This window comes from Alligator mississippiensis, chromosome 10, assembly GCF_030867095.1.
Source record: "Alligator mississippiensis isolate rAllMis1 chromosome 10, rAllMis1, whole genome shotgun sequence".
NCBI classification, from domain to species: domain Eukaryota; kingdom Metazoa; phylum Chordata; order Crocodylia; family Alligatoridae; genus Alligator; species Alligator mississippiensis.
The window spans coordinates 39175767-39200669 of NC_081833.1; the positions used below are offsets into that span (position 1 = coordinate 39175767).

The 24903-nt window shown below is 47.8% G+C and overlaps 1 protein-coding gene across 1 annotated transcript; it reads right to left on the reverse strand.

The window, feature by feature from the left end:
- Nucleotides 1-314: 314 nt before the first annotated feature.
- Nucleotides 315-24876, reverse strand: LOC102572879 (lysosomal protective protein). Its single transcript, XM_014597038.3, has 11 exons — nucleotides 18360-24876; nucleotides 16401-16512; nucleotides 14555-14689; nucleotides 13720-13878; nucleotides 13079-13170; nucleotides 8919-9003; nucleotides 8243-8392; nucleotides 7154-7281; nucleotides 4295-4457; nucleotides 3394-3483; nucleotides 315-616 (listed from the first exon to the last, which is right to left on the reverse strand). Exons 1-11 carry the CDS (start codon nucleotides 18527-18529, stop codon nucleotides 530-532), a joined length of 1371 nt encoding a protein of 456 aa, XP_014452524.1. The 5' UTR covers nucleotides 18530-24876; the 3' UTR covers nucleotides 315-529.
- Nucleotides 24877-24903: the final 27 nt, after the last annotated feature.

The following is a 24903-nucleotide window of genomic DNA, read 5'->3' on the forward strand; positions in this document are numbered from 1 at the left end:
CTACCTTGGGTAAATTCAAAAAGAGGTTGGATGAACACCTATCTGGGGTCATATGATCCCAGCATGTGCTTCAACCAGTGGCAGGGGGTTAGACTAGATGATCTATTCAGGTCCCTTCTGACCCCTAACTACTATGAAACTATGAAACTTACTGATTCAGTCAGATACAAGTTTATTGCTAACTAACTCCACTAACTTTTACCTAATTAAGGAATGATGTCTCCAAACAGAAATAAAGGCTTCTTCCCTACTGCATATTCAGTAAATAAGGGGATGCCTCCTTCCTCAGAGGCTAGGGATAAACAACACAAGGATTTGTTCAGTGAATAGGTTTATTCATACATACATATACATAGCTTAAATAATTTGTGTGTTATACAAAATGATTGAAGAGAAGAATCCAAAGCAGCTCTGACACTCCTCACTGCTAAATGAGAGAGCCAGGCTGGGTTTCCAGACACCACTCAGTCCCACAACTTATCCAACAGTGTGTACTTACTAATGGACACAATTGGAGTAGGGATGCTATTTAGACATAAGTGGTGTTGGAGAGGAAGCACTGGAACATCTTCAGAGCCTGACCTGGCTTGTATTGGGGGACCATGTGACCTGCACCCTGCACATTAGAGAAACAATAGTAAACACTGTTGGATTGTAGAAAGGAGGTGGGTTTTCAAAAAAACACTTCAAGAAACTGCTTCTATTTAATACCATCCCTGAAGGGCAGGAATACTTCTCATTCCAACAGAAACATTCTAGGACTGTGGAGCTGGTTACGCTACTCCAGCCCTTGTGAGCATTAGTAGCCTTGTATATTGTTTTAATCCACCTCTACTGTTTTGGGTAGTTTCTTAAAAATCTGCCTAACCAAGTGGGTGCAAATATCTGCTGATCTGCCCTGTGTACAATATAGTAAAGGCTTCCTGGCAGAGCCCTTGGTCTATGGAGATACCTTCAGAAAATACCAAGGGACCATGTTCTTTCAGCAAATGAGGCTTCATCATAGGGTCTCTCAAACACAGATCCCAAATAAGTTAAACCCAAACTTACTTTGTTCCCAGTCTTTGAGTATCTAGGCAACTCCCATGTCTACACTTTTTCTGTGCATTTTCTCTGCTGATTTCATCTAGATTGATTTTTAATTTGAAACTGATTGAGATACACTGAGAGTCTCTTTTGAGTCTATTTCAGAGGAGAAACTGATATCTGTGAAGCAGGACCCAGGGAAATTCCCATACAGTAACTGGATAATTTAGCAAGAAATCTAGAACGGGTGTTCGACCCACACCCATGAGCCAGATCCAGTCCCTGGTGCTGTCTCATTCAACCTGCAGGCTCCCCATGGTTCAACAAGGACCCCTGTGGGCTATGACCCTGCATGCTAGATTGGTCATGTAGGACAGTACAGGGCATGATCGCAGCGTGTGAGGCTGGGTGGGGGCAGTGTAAGGCCCTGGGGCCCAATGCCAGCAAACGGGAAGCACAGGGCCCAAGCCAGAGGCAGCGAAAGCCACACACAGCCCGATCCAGGCATGTGGGGCCAGTCTCTGGCCTTTGGACCTGCACTGTGCCACTCATCTGCCCACAGAGCCAAGAGGATGAGCACCACTGGTCTTGAAGATTCAGATATGAATGGGTGACAGCACTATAACTGGTTCATCCTTCAGTTGGAAAGCTGCCAGCAACCTTCACTGGGCTTCTTGCTATCATTACTACCCACTGAACAGGCTCAAATTAAAACAAGTCAGTTAGAGGTGGGAGTTGAAACCATGGCTGCCTTGTCACACTGATTTCTTTTAATTAAATCTGTCGTCCATCCCCTAATGCACTGGGGCCTCACAGGTTGCTACACAAAATTACATGTGAATAACTACACTTCCATAGAGCAGAGTTCCTCAAACTTCTTCATGGGGAGTCCCCTTCCTAGTAAGAATGTGGAAACAGTTGTTCCTCCCCTGTACACACAACTGCCATATGTTGTGAAAGATCTAGGTATATTTTCTGGGTGTCATCCACATTCCTGACTCATCTTGTGCATATCCACCTATCTTTGGGAACAGCTGAAGTACAGCTGCATAGTGTGATCCTTTCTTTCTCTGATTAAATGTTCAGCATCAGTGTCCAGCATCCCAGTTACTAGCCCGTGAAACAAATGGGGCAGTTCCCACCTCAGGGCTATTGTTCCAGGCTCACTGCAACCTCTGACTTCCGGCTCTGCACCAGTTACACCTGGGTCATCATGACCTGAGGATTCTCATATACACATGAACCTTTTCCCCCAAAATCAGCCCCACCCCCAAATTAGGGTGTTTGTGTATTAAACTGGGAAGCAGCTGTTGTATTACTATTCAGACAAGGTTCTTTGGGTGAATCTGATATCTTTCATTAGACCAACTTAAGTTGGTCTAATGAAAGATATCAGATTCACCCAAAGAACTTTGTCTGCCTATGTCCTTAGACCAACATGGCTACAACCTACACCCCTGTATTACTATTCAGGCAGCTGAGGAAGTCAGTTGACTTAATGGCTCATTGTTCTTCACTGCAGAGGTGTTAAGGGTTGCCTCTCCTTTTTAACATTCTACCCTAGAGCAATTTTGCTGTCTGCTAGTTGTTCCTAGTCTTTCTCCTGCTATTTCAGCTTAGTGAAGCAGGGAAGGGAGAGTGAGTGAGTCATTTGAAGATTAGACTCTGTCCCTGCTCTATGCAGCCATAACTCTGGAACAGATGTTTTTCTTCCTTCTGCCTTTCAAAAACAAGATGCCTGTTATATTCAGGACACATTGCATGCAAGAAAATATGGTACTTAGAGCATAACTTGCAGCTTTGATTTTAAAAACAAAATGAAACCAGAGAACAAGGCAAAGGCCTATCCAGGCAGCCCACACCCAGCTCATCTTTCATGTTGCAACACTGCTGTAAGCAGAGAGGTAGAGGAAAGGCTAGCACAGACTAGATTTCCCAGCCTTTTACTAAAATATGTAGCACAACACGCCCAAGGCAGAAGCAGGCAAATTGTGTGTCGTGCTTAGTTTACATTCAAATACCACCACCAGGAATCAGCCCTTGTTATTGCTACATCAGTCTATTTCAAGACAGCACATGGGCTTACTCCGTGGCTGACAGGTACATTCAACAATACTATGTGATAGCAGCAGGTTGTATTTCCAGATCCAGGGCCTACATATCCTGTCAGTTGTACCAGGGTAGAACCCGAATACCTCCATATTTCCACTGGTGTGAGCAAAAGTAGATCTGGCCTTTTTTTCTTTAGCCTTCCAGGTGAATTTCTGAAGTATTGGCAATATAACTAATATTGATGCCTACCGCATAGGGCTTCCATTGGAAGGCAGCTTGTTAGAGCCAGCACAATAGTAAGGAAAAGGCACTTACCTTTACAGTGAGGAATGTTATCTTCTCGTATTCGTTGAAGAACCCAGCTATCTGATTGTTATAGTACCAGGGCTGGTAAGATTTCAGCATCTACAAGATCAAAGAGGGGATGGGATGGGTTGGGAGAAAGCAGGAAATTGACTAAGCCACTATTTCCCTATTCCTTGTGGTCCTTCTTTTTCTCTTCAAACACATTTATTTTTCAATTTATGGGCAGCAGAGAAGGGCACAAATCAACCCCCTTCCCCCCCCCCCCCCCCATGCACACACATTAAGTATGGGGTGATACATCAGTTGCAGGAAGCCTTACAAGTCCATTCAGAGTTCTTGGGAAGAGGGGAGGATCACCAACATCCCTCAGAAAATGGATACCCTTTGCAGCTGGTCACTATCCCTCCACTTGGGCCCTTGCAGCATTTTAGAGCTCTCTGGTACCATTCTTTCAGCTCTGGGAAGAGGTTCTGTTGTGACTGATCTTCTGTTAGGGTGGAAGAGCCTCAAATACTCCCTTGTCACTTGGGGTCCTTGTGCAAGGGCTCATGACAGAGGGAATCCTCAGCCCCCTTTGTCTAGGTGAAGGGCAGTTTGAGGATCCTCCCCACTGCACCACCTGCTGCTTCCATTGTGACTGTCTTTCATACACCAGCAACATCATTTGCACCCATTTGCAGATAGGAGGAGCTCCCTAAGCCAGCATTCATCCACCACCCACAAACATACCAAGTCTTCTGCAGTTACAGACCTGGTCCCCTATGTCCATCAGACTGACTCTTGCCTATTCCTTGTGCTGCAAGCCCAGTGTTACCTATCAGGGAATGCTGTTGCTAGACTTTTTTTGTTGCCTTTTCTCCACAAGATGCGTTCCCTTAGATCAAACCAAAACACCACCCTAGCTGCTCACTGGCTTGTTTAGAGACTCCACAAACTTCTCGCTGCCTAGGAAGTTGCAGACCATGTCAACATCTCCATTGTAAACCAGTGCTCGCAGATCATGCTTCAGCAGGGTCTGGTAGAAAGGAGCCATGTCCATATAAATCCTCTTGTAGTGAGTTCTCACTTGTGAACTACAGAGAGAGATGAATATGTGCAGTAAGTAGCAGTTCCTCTAAACCAGTGATTCTCAGCCAGAGTTCTGTAATACCTTGGGTAACAGGAGATCCTTTCAAGGCCTACATATGCAGGCTGCTGTTCAATATTAGCACTGTTAGGTGTGCAAGCACCTCCACATAATTCACAAGAAAAAAACAGAGATTTCAAATAGGAATCCATGTGTCAAAACCACTGTGATCTGCTGTGGTCTTTCAGAGTTCTTTGCAAAAAACAAATTGCTCCTTTATTTTTCCATAGTCAAGAAATGAGTCTAAGATAAGAGCTGATAAGTTCCAAGGGGTGCCTTGAGTCTAACAAGGTTGAGAAACACTGTTCTAGGTTGTAACAATCAAACAGTTACACATGAACTTTCAGAGAGGCACTCAGATACCTCATATAACCATGGCCCAGGGATGGAAAGCACCATTTAGATGCTACAGGGAGAGCAGGGGCAGGTGGGCAATGCAGGTGTATGTGCACGCCCTGAGCGTGGAAGTGCATGCCTTACAAAAAGGCAGTGCCAGCACTGGTCAGCGGTGCCTGCAGGTGGTTGCCGCTCACCGCCTTGCCGCCTTGCTGCTGAACCCGCCAGCAGCATCTGTGAGCAGTCCGCAGTCCCCACTGGCCCCACCACCACCATGCTCCCACTACCACCGCTATGCTCCTGCTGCTGCCATGCCCCATCAGCTGCCGGAGGCACGCATTGTTCATGGAACAGGGCATACATAACTGTAGTGGACAGTGCCTGGCACAGAGGGCCAGATTCTGCACAGGTTTTGAGGCACCAAAAAAGCAGAGTAGTATCACATTGTTCAGTTAGTTGGGGTTTGCTATAAACACCCTCACTTGTCCAGAAGAACTTCTCTCACTTAAAATAAAACCAGATCTTTTTGACTAAGAATTTCCCTCCCACAGGAACCCAAACACAGCAGGGACTGGGCTATAGCACCAGGAGCACTTATGTGAAAAAGGACCAGTCTACTTGCATGACCCCAGCTAAGAAAATATCTAGAAGTAAATGAAAAATGGTGAGAAATCTGATTATTTTACTGTTTTACTGATTCATAGGCCCCTTTAACTCTCCCCTTCTAGGAACAGATGTCAGACTGTACAAACTGCTGATCATAGAAGTGAAAGCAGTGGATCAGGGACACCCTACAAAGCTATTCATTTAGGGCCACACCCCTTAAGACTCAAGAGTGGCCATTCCTTCCCCACACTGCTGTGCCCTCCCACAGCTGTGGGAGATTTAGCTCCATCCTGAGGGGACCTTGGATAATAAAAGACAGTCTGTCTGGAACTAGTGCATGAGTTGGCAAACACAATGAGGGAAACAGTAGGTAGAGATTTCCTGTTAACCAGTGGCAACATGTAGAGGGTGCACAGGGGGTACATGTGCACCCCCTGACAGCGTTGGTGCACCCTCTGACTGCCACTCAGGCAATGGGGGGGGAGCAGGTGGGAGCACCGATACCCCGCCTGCAAGCACCAGCCAGAGAGTGGAGCACCGTGGCACTCTCAGAAGCGGCTGCAGCCACTTCCAGAAGTGGCCACAGTGATCAAATGCCGTGATTGGCCACAGGGGACCCCCCTTCCCCCAGCAGGATTGGCTGCGGGGGGACCTTCCCCCTGGTTGCTGACTGGTCTCGGGGGGGGGGGGGGGGCGGCATGTGCCCCCCCCTGACTAGGGGGGCACCATTCACCCATGCTGTTCATAAATGTTGCTGTGAACCCACATTTTCCCCTGATAGATCTGAGGCAGAAAGCAGGGGGTGAGGGGAGGGGGAAATGAAGAAGAATGAAGGAGATGTGTGCCCTGTGTGATCTTTGGAAGATCACTCCATTTGTTCACCTCAGTTTTCCCATCTCTAAAATGGAACAGAAAAATAACAGAAATGTTCTCTTAATTCAAAGAGGTGTAGCAAAGATGAAGCCATTAATGTTGACAGTGTGGGCTCTTAGACATTCCTCTAATGTAGTGCAAAGACCTGTGCAGGCAGTTAGATCTCTTGGAAGCTGGAATTATGACCTACAGTGAGCTGTGGGTGAACAAGCAGCAGATGCCATGCTATACCAGGCATCATGAATGCATGTGCAGAAAACACCCCCTGTTTTGCAGGTAGAAACCTCTGTGACTAGGACCCCCTTGCAGCCAGAGGTTTTGGAGCCAGCCTTGTATGAACAGGCTGGTCCACTAACTTTTATTTCTCTCAAGCAACACTGACTATACAATAGATTTAAAAATACTAACATTAAAAGAAAATTTAATCATCAGGTTACTCAAAAGATGTCAGGGTGGGGAAAGAAAATGTGAGGAGCAGCGACATCCTGGGTGGCCAAGCGTGGGGAGCTGCACTTTTCCTGGGGAAAGTGTTGAGCCTTTAATAAGATACCTACCCCATGGAAAATGCTTCCAGGGGTCTCTCTCTTCTTCCCAGAAAACAAAGCAAGCACAGTTTTGCTCTATCAAGTATCCATGGCATGGAAACAACAGTTGCCACCAAGATCACCAGTGTACATACCTGTTGTGTTCCAAAGGGGCTATATTGCCCTCCTGCTCCATGCCACTCTGTAGCAGTTAACACTCACTACATTCATGTGTGTGCTAACACAGGCTCATACCACCAATAAAAGACCTAAGAACAACAGCCTAGCAAAATGAAAGGCTCACCTGCAAAGCTCCCAGTTGGGCAGGGAGCTCGGGATGTGGAGGGCCTGTCTGACATCATCACGGTTCAGCCAGATGTACATAGCGGTGGCATTGATGCATCTAGGGACTCCAGGGATAGAGCCAACTTTCTGGGAATGCACATGCAGAGCTTTGGGTAAGCAAGACTCTGCTTTGGAGAGTCTGACTCTGTGGCAGATCTTCCCAGACCCAATCCTGGCAGTGTGGGCATCACTCAGATGACCCTCTCGTAGTTCACTCCCTGCTTCTTGCCTTTTGCCTCCTCCTGCTCCCTCTCCCAGAACAGTTATCTCACCCATGTGACCCATTTTGTGAAGAACTTCCTTCAGGTGAACCCCTCTGTGTCTTATCCCCCATTTTGTTTTTTCCCTGCTCTGCTGTGTTCTTTTCCCACTGCCAATAGATCCTATGGAAAGAACAGCAAGTGCACTGTTCCCAAGGGGAAAAGCCCTGTGGGACTTCTATAGTTTTGCAGGCTGGTTTCCCATAAATCAACATCATCTCCTCTTGAGACAGAAGGCCCAGCTTTTTCTACTTTAAAAAAATGATTGTCGAAGCCCTGGTATCTGGGGCTGGGAACACCCCTGGAAACTCAAGTCTGTATCCTCAGATCAGCCAGAGAGTAGCTATGTTATCTCCCCCATGTGTTCTTAGCAGTAGAGAGGAGACAAGATGTGCTTGTCAAGGGAGTTTGATGCTGCAGGGCACAGACCGACCCTGTTTTTCTTGCTGGCTCTCTTACTAGCTGACATAACCATCACTGTCTAACCTTATTATACAGGTTTCTTCTGTCTTGAGCAGTAACACAGGAGATTTTGGAGTACACTATAGGGAGGCTGCCTTTTAGTTATGGGAAGGAAGGGCAGTTTCCATGACCAATTCAGTACTGAGACTGGAGATGTCAAGGACAGTGCTCACTATGACAGTATCTTTTGTGGGTGCTGGTGTGTCCACCAGAATTTAGACTTGGCTTCTCTATGCTAGAAATACATGAGAAGCCAATCAGTCACTCAAAGTTCCCCCATCTGCTGCTGCAAAGCAGAGCTACCACAGGTCAGCCCAGCTGCTTACCGGCACTGGCACATTAAACTGGTATTGGCGAAAGAGGTTGGACAGGTCAGCCTCATAGCGTTCCTGGTAGTTCGCACCACCCCAGCATGAGGCATAGAGGTTGTACATGTTCAAGCCAATGCCATACAGTCTTTCGTATGCTGGTAGTATCTGGAGGGGGATGCAACATGAAAGGTTAGATTTAGCTATATGGAGGAGGCAAAGCAGGTGGCAAATGCTGATGGTACAGGCTGACTGCAAGAAAGAAAGGAGATAGGGAAGCCTGGATAAAGCTAGAGAAGTTGAGGAGCCCCTGAAGGGAAGTGTATTGGGAGTAGTGGGGGAGGGAGGGAGTGCAGTGACCATGTCAACATTCATCTTCTTAAAGTCGGGACTTGGCCTAGCACCATACTTGTTGAACTAGTTTAGAAAGCTAACTCAGTGTGAACCCAAAGGTCAGAGCCATTCAGGCTGCACAACAGTTTCCTATTTGCTGTTCAATTAAGCTGGACCCATACTGTATTCAATGAAGCATTTTAAAAGCCAGATAAACTGATGTGGTTTTGAACAGGTACAGAAAACATGATGCACCACTCAGTGGTGATGGGGCCCTTATCCTCCCCTTTCCTGAAAGAGTGAGGTGTGAAAAGCTGCTCCTTCAAGAGGAATCAAAACCAAGGAAGAGGAGCCAACTCACCGCAGTGATACAGTTGCTATTGGTGTTGTTGATGTAGTTGCAGGTTCCTTGGTAGCAGCAGTTCTTATTCAGTAAGGCCCATAGCCTGCAGGGCAGAAGGCACAAAAAAGGAACCCCATGTTGCACAGGGGAGGAATCTTACAGCTCAAGATGGACCTGAATCAAAAGCACTTATCTACACATTTATCATTAAAAGGGCAAACCTCAGCTCCAAACCTGTCTTTGTGGAAGGCCAGACCAACCCTTTCGGAGTGAATATTCCTAAATCTGGTAGTTCTGAATCCAGCTCAGAAATTGAACTTTCCCAGACATAGGAATGGTCACATCCTGCCACTTACAGAGGCTATGTCCAGCTCCTGAGACCTGGGCCAGAAATGTGATTCGCTCGTCTCAACGTGGTATGGAGAGAAAACCCTTGACTGAATACCTTAAAGGGCTACTGAGAACCTAGGCCTGGAAGCTAGTCTTTGTGGCTAAGTACAGACAGTCAAAGAGCATGAGGCTGAATTGATTCAATCTTTGCAGGTTAGTCTAAGCTGCATAGATTGACCTGATAAACAAGTGAACAGACATTCGCTTTTGATTCCAGAAATGCAGCCACATCCCTGCAATGGCCCAGGTCAGAAGCTGGGGGGTGCTAGAGCACACCTCCCTACTTGGCTGAAGCAGACAACTTGGGGCCAAGGCTAGCTCACCCACCTTGCAAGGGCAAGTTGTCGGGGAGATACAAAGCATCCTGGGAGGCTGGAACACCGAGAGTTAACTTGAAGCTGGAGGGGATCTGGGACAGAAGTTCAATAAACTGATTTAAGCTAAATCAGTTAAATCTGATACTACATCTATCCAGGTTTATCTTAAATCAGTTTAATTTTGAAAGCAGTTTATGTGCACTGAACTTCTGTTGTGTTATAGATTTGAACATGTTTCCAATCACTTATGTGTAATTTCTGTCCCTAGCCTGTACACGTGACAAAGGACCATGGTACGTGTGAGGAAATTGCCCCTTTTAGTGGCTTAATTGCCCTTTTTAATAATTTACTTGCGTAACAGTGTACACGTTTGGCGGCATGTGATGATTACATTCCATAACACTGTACACCTTTGGCGGCATATTTTGATTGAATTTGTTTGCTATGTAACAAATTACAGCTATATTCCTCACATGTACAAGGGCCCTATCTAGAGAAGGCGGTGGGGACGGTGCACAGGGTGCTGGAAGCCCAGGCGTGCTCAGGGAAGTTTGGGCTTGGAGGACTTCCAGTGGTCCACGCACTGTCCTTGCCACCTTCTTTGGCTGCCAACACATCCAGCTGCCCTCTTGCCAGATTCACGGGGCAGCCAGGCAGTGGGAAGATGGTGCGGCAGTGCACAGGGCCTGCCAAGCCCAAGCTTCCCCAGGCACACCCAGGCTTCCAGCACCCTGTGTACCACTGGATCTGGCAGGTGCTGCCTCTGAACTGGGGCTGCACCAGTGCAGCTAGCATCCCACCCAGGCAGCACCACTGCTGTAGAAGGAAGCACCAGGACCCCCACAACTCAGGGGCTGTGCAGTGGTGTAGTGGCAGCTCACACAGGCAGGCTCCGCTAAGGAAAAAAAAAAATAAGTGGTGAGGAGTCTGATTTTTTTCTCTCTCGGAGCCTGCTTGCATCTCTCATGGCTGGGGAGCAACCTGCTGGTGGGTTGTGCAGCCCCTGGGTTGCAGGGACCTCGGTGAATCCCACCACAGCAGCAGCACCCCCTAGGCAACACCCACCTGCTGGCACCCCGACTGAGTGGTCCCAGGGGACACCACCACCATGGAGGGAAGCATTGGGGTCCCCCACAGCTCAGGGCTGGCATGACCTGCCGGCAGCTCACTCCCTGGCCATGGGAGGGGGAAAAAAAAAGATCAGGCCTCACCAGCCTACCTGCATGAGCTGCCGCTCGGTTGCGCAACCCCTGAGCTGTGCGGGGGGGGGTAGTGCTTCCCTCTGCAGTGGTGGTGCCCCCTGGGACTGCCTGGGCCTGGTGCCAGTGGGCAGGTGCTGCCCAGGGTGCGCTGCTGCCATGGAGGGAAGCACTAGGGCCCCCACCCTGCAGCTCATGGCCCACCAACAGCTCACTCCCTGGCTGCAGGACAGGCAGGCAGGCTCTGGAAAAGGATTGGGACCGTCGCTCCTTTTTTTTTTTCCTTTTTTTTAGAGACTGCCCCCTCTGGAAGTCCCTAAATTGAAATGGTACATTTTTAATTGGTGCGTTTTTAATTGTGATTAAAAACTCACCGTTTCAATTTAGGGAGAACTAAAACCCTGACATGTACAAGTGTCCTAAGATGAAAGGTTTCACCATACCTAATAAGGATACCTGTGTTTTCACTATATTTCAATAAATAGCTCCCCTGAAGTTTAGTGAGCCCCTGTCCCATTTTCAGGGTGCATGAGGTAAATGAGGAAGAAAAGCTGAGCAGGCTGGCATCACTGGCCAAAGAGAATAAAGTTTAAAAACTCTTTGTTTTGGTAACTTAGTAGACTATTGTTAGGATTGGGCCCAAGCCATGAAGCCCAGATACGAGTGCTGAACTTCCCAAAGCTCAGGGTGTGGCGGCAAGGCATCGCCACAGGCTTCCGAAGGGGAGAGAGTGAACCCCACGGGCCCCATACCCTGGGAGCAGGCCCCCAGCAGAGCTAACTTACCTCCTGCAGGGCAGCCAGAGCAGGAGCCGTGCCCCCGGCCACAGCCGCACAAACCAGCATTACGCCGACTGTTTAATCAGCTGTTTCCGGCGCGGGAAACAGCTGAGCCAATCCCAGCAGCCGTACCAGCCTCTGCAGGAAAGTTTAAAAGCCCCGCCAGATCTGGGGCAGAGGGAGAGCTGGAGAGAGAGAGAGCAGGCTGGCAGCTCATTAGGCAGGCTCCGGCACGGGGAGGAAGCAACCCAGCCTGCGTGGCTCTCACAGGCAGCACTTGGGAGAGCTTTACAGGAGGCAAAGCAGAGGCACTCCCACAGCCCTTGGAAGAAGCTGAGACCAAGGAGGCAGGGGAGCTCCCTGCAATACAGTAGGAGGGAAGAGGCATCTGAGACCCCTAGAGGGGGCAGGGATAAGGGAGGCAGCCCTGCAGCCCCCTCCTACTCAGGGGAATATTTTCTTTGAAATAAAACGAACCCCGAGACGGGAGGAAGAGCTACTGGACCCAGGTAGACAGGCCCTTGGCCATCCTACGGGGCCAGAGACCATCATGAACACATCACCAACCGGTTGGTGAGTGGACGGGGTGTAGGGGAGGTGGAGCCCCGTGGAACATCATGCCCTATGATCGTAAGTACTGCCGTCCATCGGGAGGGCCCCCCGGGAAAGATCTCCACTGAAAACCCCTCTCATAGTAAGTTTAACATCAAAGTCGTGGCAGACGAGTTGAGGGGACGGGCCACACCCCGACAGGCCGGGCTGCCAGAAAGGCGCAAGATGTCACACAGGGGCATCAGGATCTGAGGGGTCTGGATTCCTTGTCTATGTAGACAAACTTTAGTTTAGGTTAGGCTTTCAACAAGCAAAATCATACTTAGTCTCTCTCTGTGGACTTTGATCCAAGGCTCTGGAGTCAGTAAGGGATCCAAGTAGCTACTGCAGGTTCTGAGCTTGTCAGAATCTAGGTGTACTCAGACTGGCACTCCCCAGAACCACCGCTAGCAAGATGTATCAAAGGGAGAATTTTAATTATAAACTCAGATTCCAGGAAACAGAGTTACACCCATGCCCAGGACATCCTGGATGGGTGAGTACATTACTTTCAGCTTCCTCAGTCACACAGCAACCATGGCACATGGGCACGAGGAAATACATCTGCTGCTCTGCCCCTTGCTGATGACACACTATTGCTCATAGGATACTGAAGGCTGCAATGTTATGGAACACCACCGTGCAAAATAGTCTACCCCCAGTCTCCCATAGCAGATGTAGATGACAGTGTAGGGGTGTTTTGTTATGGTCAAGCAGATGGGGGATGGTGCTTAGATTTAGGGCTAGGGAATGGTATACAGGCACTAGCCACAGCAGAGGAGAAGGGACAACATCCGAGAAGAAAAAGGGAATGCTGGCTGGACAGTGGTATCAGAACAGGGGCACTAGTGGAGAAGGGGTTGTGGTGCTATGGTAGTAGCTCCTATGTTCTCACTACTCACTCATCTCCAAAGACTCCATGGTAGTAAGCAAATTCCATCAGAGTTACCTCGTTGAAGTAATAGCTGGTCATTCCATTCCCAACTCCAAAGCCCTGGAATTGGAGGACAGCGTCAGAACCAAGAAGGAGAAGGCCACAGGCAGCTCAGGAACTAACCAGAGGAGGGGACATTGTATTTGGGAGTTGACCCTGGTAAACATTTATGCCTGAAACCTGCATTTATTTTAAATGAAAGCTTAAATTCTACAGAATCTGAAGATGCTCCTGGCTCTCAAAAACATCTTGTGCACTTGTTCCAGCCTATGAGACAGATGGTGTTTGATACTATAGCTTGAAGGACTTGAGCTTGTTCTATTAAGGACAATGCAATGTTTCCATTGACCCAAGAGGGAGCAGGACCAGGCTTTAGAGCTTTGTTAATTAGCAGCTCTCAGAGGTAAGATACCCAATTGAATGAATATGTGGTTTGATCCCATGTGTCAGGAAGCAGGATACCAACATAGTAGCTATTACAGAACACTCAATTATAGTACCACCTCGGATAGAGTGGGAGCTTTCCCAGTGCAGGCACAATTCCCACCCCATTCTTTCGCTCAACAATCAGATCCTCTAACACTGCTGCTCTGCTTCTAGTCCACTTACCTTAAAGTTGAAGTTGGCAGATCCCTTCACAATCTTTGCGCTGAGAGTGGGGACATAGATGCCACCGTAGCTCTCCCCAAAAACATAGAAATCATTGTTTCTGAAGGCAGGGAATTTGGCAAAGAAGCTCTGAAGGGCCTGGTAGTTATCTTCAGCCACCTGGAAGAGGAAACCATGACATCCATAGGGATTAACAACAGTTGCAGGCCAAGGAATTTGCATTGCCTGAGCTTGACTCCTGCTTCCAATACTAGAACAGGATCCACCTGGCAGAGAGTTCAGCCCTGGCACCTCAGGACAGTAGTAATTGATCCTGCAGTGACTTGTCAAGGAGAAATTCTCTCCCAGAGCAATGGGCCTGGATCAATAGTAACAACTTCATGCCCCATATGAAATACTGAGGGCAAGATATCTCTTCCCTCTGCCTCCCCTGATTCATCATGGTACCAGATGGACTCAGCAAAATAGCACATTATCATGATCAAGGCAACCCACCCCCACCCTGGATGGTACCAACAGCAGGATCAGCCCCTGAAGGTTAGCTGCATTAGCATTTAAATGGCTTCCAAGGGAGCACCCACTGAGGAATGGAGGGAGTTCAGGGCTTCTCTTTCTGTGATTACAGGTAGGCATCCCGGTGATGATTATCTTTGTGCCTAGGAACTTTCTGGGATGAAATCTTGGCAAAGAGCAAACTGCAGCTATTCACAGGTCATCCTTGGGCAGGGCATTTGGTGAGTCAGTGTCACTAACCTCCAAGCAACTTCTTCCCTCCTCACCCTTTGGTCTCCAGGGAAATTCAGGCTTACTCATTCTTGTAGATGCCATCACTCACCTGGTTATCACTGATCGAGCTCTGAGTAAAGTCAGAGTAGGAATAGCCGACTCCAGCTGGGGACTCCAGGTATAGCATGTTGGCAACTTTATTCCAGCTGTAGGGGTTCAGGTAGGGCATGCCATCATCATTCAGCTGTGTAGGAGGGGCAAATAGAGAGGGTTACTGTGTTACAGGCAAGACTCATGGCTTCACCTGCATCACTGCAGCTCTTAGTGTAGGGTTCAGACACGTTTGCATGCAGCTCCTGTCCCACCATAGCTGCCTGGTTTAAATTCCTCCCTGAAGTGTCTTGACTTGGACTATGATGCTGTGAGCTTCCTCCCTTCAGTGCCTTGTTAGTGCTGAACTGGGACTCAATGTTGTGAACTCCCCTACAGGAAAGCCTTGTCATAATTGCTTCTACTACCATCCCATTCTATCAGACTGTTTACATTTTTTTTGCTTGGGGGTAGGGGAGGCAACCTTTCTAGCAGCTCTGCCACAAATTAACCTCCCTAAGTATCACTCCAATCCCCTTCCCCTGCTTGATTTTCTGCTCTGCTTTCTGCTTCCAACCCTGCACTCCCTGACCAATTTGCTGCTTTTTTTCTGCTTTCTGTCACTGTGGTGCCTCTCCCCTCCATGATTTACCATGTGCCATGGCAGAGGCTGCCCATTTCACATGTGGCACCTGTGCGCAGGTTGGCCTCCCATATTTCAGCTAATCCCAAAGATATACATACATACATACACTCACAGTCAAATGGTCCAGAACAGGACTAGGACCCAGGAACCCTCATGTTAACCTCAACCAACATAGAATCATAGAAAATTAGGGTTGGAAGGGACCTCAGGAGGTCATCTAGTCCAACCCCCTGCTCAAAGTAGGACCATCCCCAACTAGATCATCCCAGCTAAGGCTTTGTCTAGCTGGGTCTTAAAAACCTCCAAGGATGGAGATTCCACAACCTAAGCAGCAAATACAGTGCCCATCCCCACAGGATCCGTATCTAGCATGGATTTACTTACTGAGGGGCATGTTCTAACCCATCCCTCATTGGCTAGTAAAGAAACAACTGCATCCCATCCTCCCCCAGTGACACCAGCTGGGCCCTATAGGCTTCAAGCAGCAGAATAAGCACTAGCCATTTGCTAAACGTTCCCAGGTTGCAATCTCGCTTCCAAATAGATAACATCAGGGAATCCCATAGAGCAGTTCATGTGCGCACTGTTAATGTGGGGCAGGGACTTAACTGCATCTCAGCTTCTAAGTGATACTTGCCATGTACCTACTTCTACCCCACAGTGAGACTTTAACTTGGACATCTGACCACTGAATAAAACAGAGCCAAGCTGCCCCTATTTAGCTTTTACTACCCACAGAGTAAGGGCCCAAAGACAGTTATCACATAGTAGCTGAGGTGTGGTAAGTCCCTGTCCCGTTAACTATAGGCCTGAAGTCCTGGAGGTACCAGGGTTTTGTGGGACTCACAGCCCTACTTTTAACTGCTGTAATGCCCCTAGGCCTGTGACCTCTCCTTTAGGAACTGCTGCCTTTGATGCAGACTCACACTGAGGAAGAAGCAGGGGATGAAGGGCTAAAGCCAGAGGGGAACTATGAAGATGACTGGACAGTGGGGCAGGTGTCTGAGCACTCAGGAGAGTAATATCACAGAAGCAACATGCTGTGGATACAGCATATGGCTGGGAGCTAGGAAACTCAGCATTCATTCTGGACTCTGCTGCTGACTTGCTCTGTGGCATTGGAGAAGTTACTTTTCCAACTCTGTGTCTCAGTTTCCCCATCTGTTTAATGGAGACAACAAAAAGGTATCACTGTATCATTCAGTGTTTCTGTACTCACATGAAGGGGGCCATTCTCAGCCAGAAATCCTTCCATGGAACTGCAACCAGGTCCCCCATTCAGCCACACAACTACTGGATCAGTAGCTGGGTTGCCCTGAGACTCCACAAACCTGTGGGGGAAGCATGGAGGAGAGCCCTGTGACTACTCCAGCCCTTGGTGAGTTCCTCGTGACCCTACAGAGAGTGCAGTAACATAACTAAAGTGGGACAAGGGAGACAGCAGCCACAGTTCCAATCGGGAGAGGAGGGGGCAAATTAATAGCTGCCACCGCTGCTGGCTGGGCACACTACTGGCACTGGCATCTAGGAATCACCACTCCCCCAGGCCTTGCTGCTGCCCCAAGTGATTTGCTGCTTGGTTACACCTCTGCCAAAGCAGTTGCTTGGGCTGCTTATGGAAGATAAGCCATCAAGTTGTAGTGCAAGTATCTGACTTGCTCTTTGGGAAGAGAAATGGTCACACCCCCTCCACACACACCCTGCACTAAAGTGGCATGGAGGGTCTTGCTCTCTGTTTCCAAGCCAACACCGGAGGATACCTTATATCACTGGGCTGGCTCCCACTGAAGTCAGTGGAAGGACCCATTGACATCACTGAAGTGGAGATCAGCACCTGGGGTGGTATGGCACCATGGTTTTCTTAGCAGAGTTATAACACCGTTTGGTCCCATCTACCCTGGTAAAACCAACCCACAACAGGACAGCTATGGAGTACTGCTATGCTCAGATTTATTCCAGGAAGGGTATATATGTTCTGTAGGATCCCTCACACAGCTCCTCAGACTACCCATGAGACACTGCCTAAGGTGGAGCAGACATGGGTTCCCAGAACACACAGCCTGTCTTCTTCCCTTTGTCAGTGTCCATCACTGCAGTGTGGACAAGACCTTAATGGCCACCTCTCTATCATTTATGACAGAAGGAATGGTAACCCACAGAGTTAACCATGTAAGGCGTCTACCTGGACTGTTTTAAGAACAGCAGATCCTGCATATATGCAGGGGGTTGCACTAGATGACCCTTAATATCCATCCCAGCCCTACAATTCTAAGTGCAAAGAAATCTCCAGGGTGCTCAGGGGTGTGGTGGGAGAAATAATTTTAGGAAGTCTGCTTCTCAGAAGTCATCACAGGAAGAGCACCCCTCATGCTTACAGCTACAAAAGGCAGTTAGATATATTATGAATATCATGAATGTCAGGCTTGGTCCTTTCTGGCCTTGCTGGAAAATGCCTGGGAGGTGTTGGGGTATCTGTTGTGAACTGTGGTAACCCACTGATGAACACATGTTATGGGCCACCATTTTGCCAACACACAGAGGATGGAAATCAGTTACAGCCCCAAATTAAGGTGCTCTTTAGCATGAGCTGGTATAAGTCATGCTTTTCCTTTGGAGATCCCTGGCTCAGTTCCTGGGAACTCTGCCAAGATGACAGCCTTCACATATATCTGCACTATCATACCTACAGCATATTTTACAAAGGCTTCCTTTCCTTACAGCATTCAGTAGTCAGACATTAGGATCTAGCCTCCCCCCCCCCCCCTTCCCCCAAATAAAAGAATTTTGAATGATCTGATTAAATTCACTTCCTACCCAGTGGCTCAGTTTACATGCATTGACTTTGCCAATGCCAATGGCTTTTTGCCACATACATGCTTGAAACCATCACTCTTCCACAGCTGTGGTGCTAACACGGCCAGCATTTTAACCTATATGACCAGGCTGCTTGGACGCAGCCTGGGCCCAGTTTCTATCCAGAAGTTTCACTGCCTTAGCAGTGATGGTGTTGAACCACAAAAATACCCTTAGTTGAATCAGGGCAAAGCCCATGATACTGGTATCAAGCTGGTTCTATTGGCTTGGCTTATGCAGAATAGGCAGAAAGCAATTCAAAAGCTAAGAAAATGCAACTGAGACACCACTGCTAATTTCCACCCCCATTTCTCTTGGTACTTACCAATAATGGAAGTAGTGACCCGGCCCTGCCTCAAGGTAGCCTGACCACTGCTGGAAGCTTGGCATCTCAGAGAGCCCTGGCAAAGACGTGATGAGGTCTGGAGCATAGTGTCCTGAGCAGAGACCCAGGCAGAGGTAACATATCGCTGTCAGGCTGCAGGGGGACTTCATGGTAAAGCAGTGCTGTGCTCACTAGCTCCTGCTGAAGTGGTGTTCATGGGTGTCCAGCCACCTTTATTGCACTCACCCTCTGTTTGCTTTTGAGGTAAAAATAACCGTGGAATCTTTTGTTTCCCGGCAAGCTGAGATAACGGAACCTGTGGATCATTTCCAGCCCCAAAGGCTGCATGTGAGGTTTGTTTTGGTGGAAATTCACCCTGAATGCTACCCTTCAGGCTGTAGCTGAAATCCTGACCCACCCCTGCAGTGAGGGTTCTGAAATGCCCAGGCCCCATTTTCAGATGCTCCTAACTTGGTCGTTTTTTAAGCATCTCCATGGTGCTCAGCACTTCACACACAGACAATGGCTGTCTTGAGATGCTGAAACTGAGACAGAAATGGGTGTGTAGGGGCCCCGGGAGAAGGTCTTCAGGAAGAATTAAGGGCTTGAGTATAAGGCAGCTTATTTGCTTTGTTGAGGTTGGTTCTGTGCACAGCACCTACCAGCAGCTATGTTTTCTTCCCAGCTAAGGCTATGGACAAATGTACAAAACACAGAGAGTAAAGCAGGAGATGGGGACTTGCTGTACTGTTGTGTGCCTACTCTTATCCCATGGTAAGCAAAAGCTCACAAGGGCAGCTTAGCCCTGTTTCACTGAGGCTTAAACTTTTGGTTTAGGTTCCATTTATCATGGGTTAAGAGGGGGCACATGAACAGATACCATGGGGCAGCTGACATGTCATTAGTCCCTACCCCCACATTAATTTGCTGTAATTTGTTAGCTTGCCCATACCCAAAACTTGTAATGCTTCTTTACATCCAAGTATGCTTATACCAGTGCAGTTAGACCAATCTAGGGGTACCAGCATAATCCCCCGTGTGGACTGTCATATTAGAGAAAGTGTGTGCCTTCTGGTTTAGGTTACATTGTTTCGGAAGTGGAAAAAGTAATTCTTATTCTGGAATAAAAACGTCCAAATGTGGATTTACACAGGTCTAATAGTTTAACTGAACTGATATAAATAATAGTACAATGCCCTATATAGATAAAACCTAAAGGCTTAGCCCAAGCAAGCTGCTCCTGCTTGCATTTTGCAAAGACTCTGAACCTCACTGCTACTCTGAATGCTGACTTTGGGGTTCCATCCTGTGACGCCTCCTGAAGAAGTAGCCTTGTCAACACTAGAAAAGGCCCACTTTGTTGATACCCATTGGGCATTTATACACATGCTTTGGGAGGCAGGGGAGTGGCTCTTTAATTAAAGCGGCTCTGAGATCCACTCTACTTAACGCTCCCAGAGCATCACGTGCATCAGTGTCCCCATGCTAAAAAATAGCAGTAGGGGTGCTTTTACTAAAGCTCATTGAATGAGCTTTAGTTAAAGTGCCCCCGTCATCATTTTTCATTGCAGGGATGCTGATGCACATGACGCTAGAGTCTGCTGGAGTGCAGTAATTACCACACTCCAGCAGACTCCATTAATCAAGTCTGCTTCTCGGAGCAGCCTCGATGCATGCGTATAGGCGTCCATTGTCAGAACTGAGCATTCTTCCGAATGTAGACAAGGCCCGAGTGACTTCTCTGGGAGAGGCATTTATGTGGCACCTTTAAGGATTAGACACCTTTGTTTCCTTCACAATAGAAAAGCCCCTAGGAAAATAATCAGCTACACACATTCCCTGCCTCTGTGCAGCAAGATGGATGCCATAGTGTGGCTTAACTGATTACATTCCCATCAGCAGATAGCTTGAGACACCTTGCTTCTGAAGCCATCTGCTCATGACTGTCAGAGAGGAAGTAGTTCCCTGCAGAGTAGGATGTGGTTCAGAAGATGCTTTAATACAAACAGGGCATGTCTGCATGGGAATATTAATGCAACACAATAAACTCTAGCACAGTTCATACCAGAGTTTATTGCCCCCAGGTGCAGCATTTAGGTGTGTGCCCAGGACCCCAGCACATTGAGCTGGGGCAGTGCAGTCCCAGTTTGCAGGGGGCCCTGGGGGCCAGCTTGCCAGCCCAGGGCTGATCTTGCCCGGCTCAGTGTGCTGCAGAGGGCCTGGCTGGGATATGAGGGTGCTACAGTGCAGGGCTAGACAGCAGGCAGCCCTGCACTGTAGCACCCTTGTGCCCCAGCCAGCTCTGGTTGTTGATTACACGTGATGTGGTGGAGTAAATAACTCCACTGTAGAATAGTACTTGTTCAGGCAGTACTTTCCTATAACAGAGTTAATTAGTTTACTCTGGCCTAATAGCACTGCTTGTGTAGACAGGTGACGAATTATTGTGGAGCTAATTGGTCAATTCCACAATAAGCGTCTTGTGTAGATACACCCACAATCTACCAATATTCACATGAAATTTGAAGATGATTCAATCTTAATGGAAGTGGGGATGGGTTGTGTTGAAAGGGAGGGTACTTGCAAATCCTGCCTTAGTCAGTGCTAGCTGCACGAGTGTGCCATCTTCCTGGAGAAGCAGCCCGGTCAAACCTGCAACCATTCATATTCTCAGGGAAGCCAAAACCAAGGCCCAAAGGCACTCCTTTGTTTCCTAGGGGAGAGGGCGGGGCTTCCTGCTGGATGACATCACAGGCAGAATTCTGACATCCTCAAGCTGCTTAACCTTTGGAAAGTTTTCCCCAGACAAGCAGGGGAATGAAAGCCAAATGGCGAGATTCTGACCTGATAGGGAAAACAAAGACAGAGAAGAACAAACAGAGACTTATCAGGAGGGGCTTTAAGGTTACTGGTTACTGCCCCCCTTACTGGTAAAAAGCTGTTCTGTTGAAGCTGTGTTCTCTACCCTTGGAAAACCTCTCTGAGGATACAATACAGCTCTGTTAGTCTAGGTGAGAGTGGGTAAATATATGTTGGTGGTAGCTGATCACCGGTGAAGGACATAAGTCTTGGCCAACTGGCTTTTTCTGATGCAATCTCTTGCTGATGCAAGGCAAAAGAACAGGGTGATCAGGAAGTATGGGAACTCTACCCAGCTACAAGGGGCCAGTGCCTGATGGCTCACAGCCAAACAGCTGAGGGAGAGGCAGAGAGTCCCAAAGAGCAAAATGTCATCCTAATAAAAGTAGCACAGAACAGCCATCCAACCTTGTGCCAGCATTGCCAGGGGAAGAACTTGCTTATATGTATGATCAGAAACAATTGCAGACAAGGCAATGAGCTTGTGACAACTACAGCACCTTCACCCATGGTCCAGTTGCTGAACAGGTGAAGGGGAGGGGGAAAGGTAAAGGCAAAACAGAAGAGGTAGGTGGGTGTTTCCATCTTCTTTAAGGTCCTGTCCACAGTGGACCTACAAACTCCTAGAAGATGCATTACACACCATCTGACAAGTACAAATCACTCTGGACTAGCATGAGTAATACACACATGATGGGCTTGCAGTAGTTCTGCTCTACCAGTGGCAAAAATCCAAGTGCAGACAAGGCTGCAATGAGAAATCATGTTGCCCATTGCCAGTACCCATAGCAGAGGTCCAACTGGGTACATTTTAGATGATTATTTTCTCCCACCAGCTCTGTATTATTTACCCTCTGAAATGCAACAGAGTGAAGAGTATAATACTGAGAGAGATCCAACCCTCACCACTGGCACCAAACCCTTCCCATACATAGCATTTGACTTTAGAGCTAAACTCTGTAGCTAAGACCCAGCTGTAATTTAATTCCAGAAGCATTGTCTCCAAGGCTATTCCAGTCCTTGGCTTTGCTTCTGCCTCCTTTTTCTCCAGTCAATTCTTTCTGGCCAGCAACATCCCTGCATCTCAGGGCATGATGGTTTTTTTGTGAATCTACAATTAGAATCTACAGACCAAGCCTATGAACTTCACTTCAGAAGCCTCCTGGATACAAAAACTCATGGACTCAATATAGACATTGGATTGATGACACATTATATAACCTGTTGGACATCTGACTCCCCAGGTACCTCTCCACTTTTACCTGCTGCATCTTCCTTCCTACTCCCCCCCCCAAGCCTGTCCTTCACCCCCTGACATCAATTTATAGATTCATAGATTCATAGGTGTTAGGGTCGGAAGGGACCTCAACAGATCATCGAGTCCCACCCCCTGCCTGGGCAGGAAAGAGTGCTGGGGTCAGATGACCCCAGCCAGCTGCCTATCCAGTCTTCCCTTAAAGAACCCCAAGGTAGGAGAGAGCACCACCTCCTTGGGAAAACCATTCCAAATTTTGGCCACCCTCACCGTGAAGTTTTTCCTGATGTCTAGCCTAAATCTACTCTCTAACAGTTTGTGACCATTGTTCCTTGTTACCTCAAGAGGTGCCCTGGTGAACGGAGCATCTCCAATACCTTGCCGCGCCCCCCTAATGAATTTGTAGGTGGCCACAAGATCACCTCTCAGCCTTTTCTTGTGGAGGCTGAGGAGGTCCAGGTCCCTCAGTCTCTCCTCACAGGGCTCGTCCTGTAAACCCTTAACCTTATAAATGGCCCTCCTCTGGACCCTCTCAAGGCTATCCACATCCTTCTGAAAGAATGGTGCCCAAAACTGGATGCAGTACTCCAACTGCAGTCTGACCAATGCCACACAGAGGGGAAGCATCACCTCCTTGGTTCTCTTTGTCATTCATCTGCTGATGCATGATAAAGTGCGGTTAGCTTTGCTGATGATTTTGTCTCTTACTGGACTTGGCGTTGGCTATGGGGGATGACCTGGTAGGGGAGCTACAGATTTGTGGTCACTTTGGGGACAGTAGCCACCAATCAGGTGAATTCACCATATGGCATAGAGTGGGTAAGACAACTCGTAGGGTGGAAGTGCTCGACTTTCGAAAGGCTAACGTCAGTGTGCTTAGGGGTCTAGTCAATGATGCACTGTAGGATAGGAGTATTGGCGAGATGGGAGTCCAGGAAGGGTGGTAATTCCTAAAGGAAGCAGCTCTCCACCTACCTCCTTTAGCCCCTCTCACTTCCCTGCCAGAAGACCTGGACCCTACCTTTCCAGCGCACTTCATAATGTTTGCTGTGCTGGAAAATGTGTGTGTGTCTGTAATATATCTTGTATGTGTTTAATATATATGTATGTGTGTATATCTTCTCTGTGCAATACATCTTCTATCTGCTTACTATGTATTCTATATCTTTACTATATCTTCTTCTATCTGCTTACTATAGCTTCTATCTGTAATACATTGGAAAGGTGTATCCAATCCTTTCCAAAAAGAGAGGCTAGCAAGAGACTGACTAGGACCCCAGTCACTACAGCCAGCCAGTACCTTTCACACGCTGTTGCTTCCAGACAGACAGCTCACAAAAGGCAGAGAAAGGCTTCATACAGAACCTTATATGCTGTTTTTCTGTCCCTCCCCAGAGCACTGGGATTGGAAGAGACCTCAGGGACAGATCACAAACACTGGCCAGCTACAGATGTCAATATCAGAGCAGTCCCTCCCCCTCTCTGAAACACTCCAAAACGTCCAAAACATTTCAGATGGTTTTGTTCTGTTTCATTTTGGATTTGGTGTTTCAGGTGCTGAAACGCCTCCAAAACGAAATGGCTATCAAAATTTTACATAGCCCTAGCATTTATGTCTCCACATCCCCATCTATATAACAGATACCATAATGCTTCTCCTTTGCATAAGGGAAAATGAACAGAGCTGGCTGAAAGTAGGAGTTCAAGGTCACCAGAAGGCTAAACAGAATTTAAACAGAATTTCTACATATTTTCAAAACTGTCCTGCGAACTGGACTCTGCAGGTGCTTGATGAATCTGACATTCTTGTTAGTATCACTGCTTCAACAGTGGGAAGACTCTTATCCCAAGATCTCACTGAGAAGGCCCATTGGGTAGCCCCAGCAATGAGGCACACTTACCAAGCCCATCCTGCAGTTTTCATTGTGCCTGACTTGGGGGCAGACCTGCGGGAATCCAGGTCAGGTTCCATCAGAAGTTCTTCAAACTCATGAGGTTTCAAAAGGTTCTGTTTGGCAGAAACATTTCCCAGCAGCTCCAGCTGTGAGGCCTCACATATTAATTCCTTTAAAGTACTATTGCCATGTAGATACTTGTGTATTGAATACAGAGAGCCATTATTAACCAGAAGTAATGGAGGTAAAGGTGCATTTAGATGGGATGGCAGGAAAAATAGCCTTATATTGGCTGTGGAACAAAGCCCAAAGGTAAGTGAGGGGCTCCCGATGACCAGAGACCCCCAAAGGAGAAAGCAGCAGTTGGCTGGATAAACTGTGAGAATTCTGCATTTGTGAAAAGGAACGGAGGCACTGAGAATTTTCAGCAGTGTCCATTACCTTTCCTCCTTTCCCCAAACTGCTCTGTCGTCTCAGCTCGAGCAAGAGATAGCTGTGGCTCCTGCTTATTGATGTTGGGTGATGTTTTCTTAAT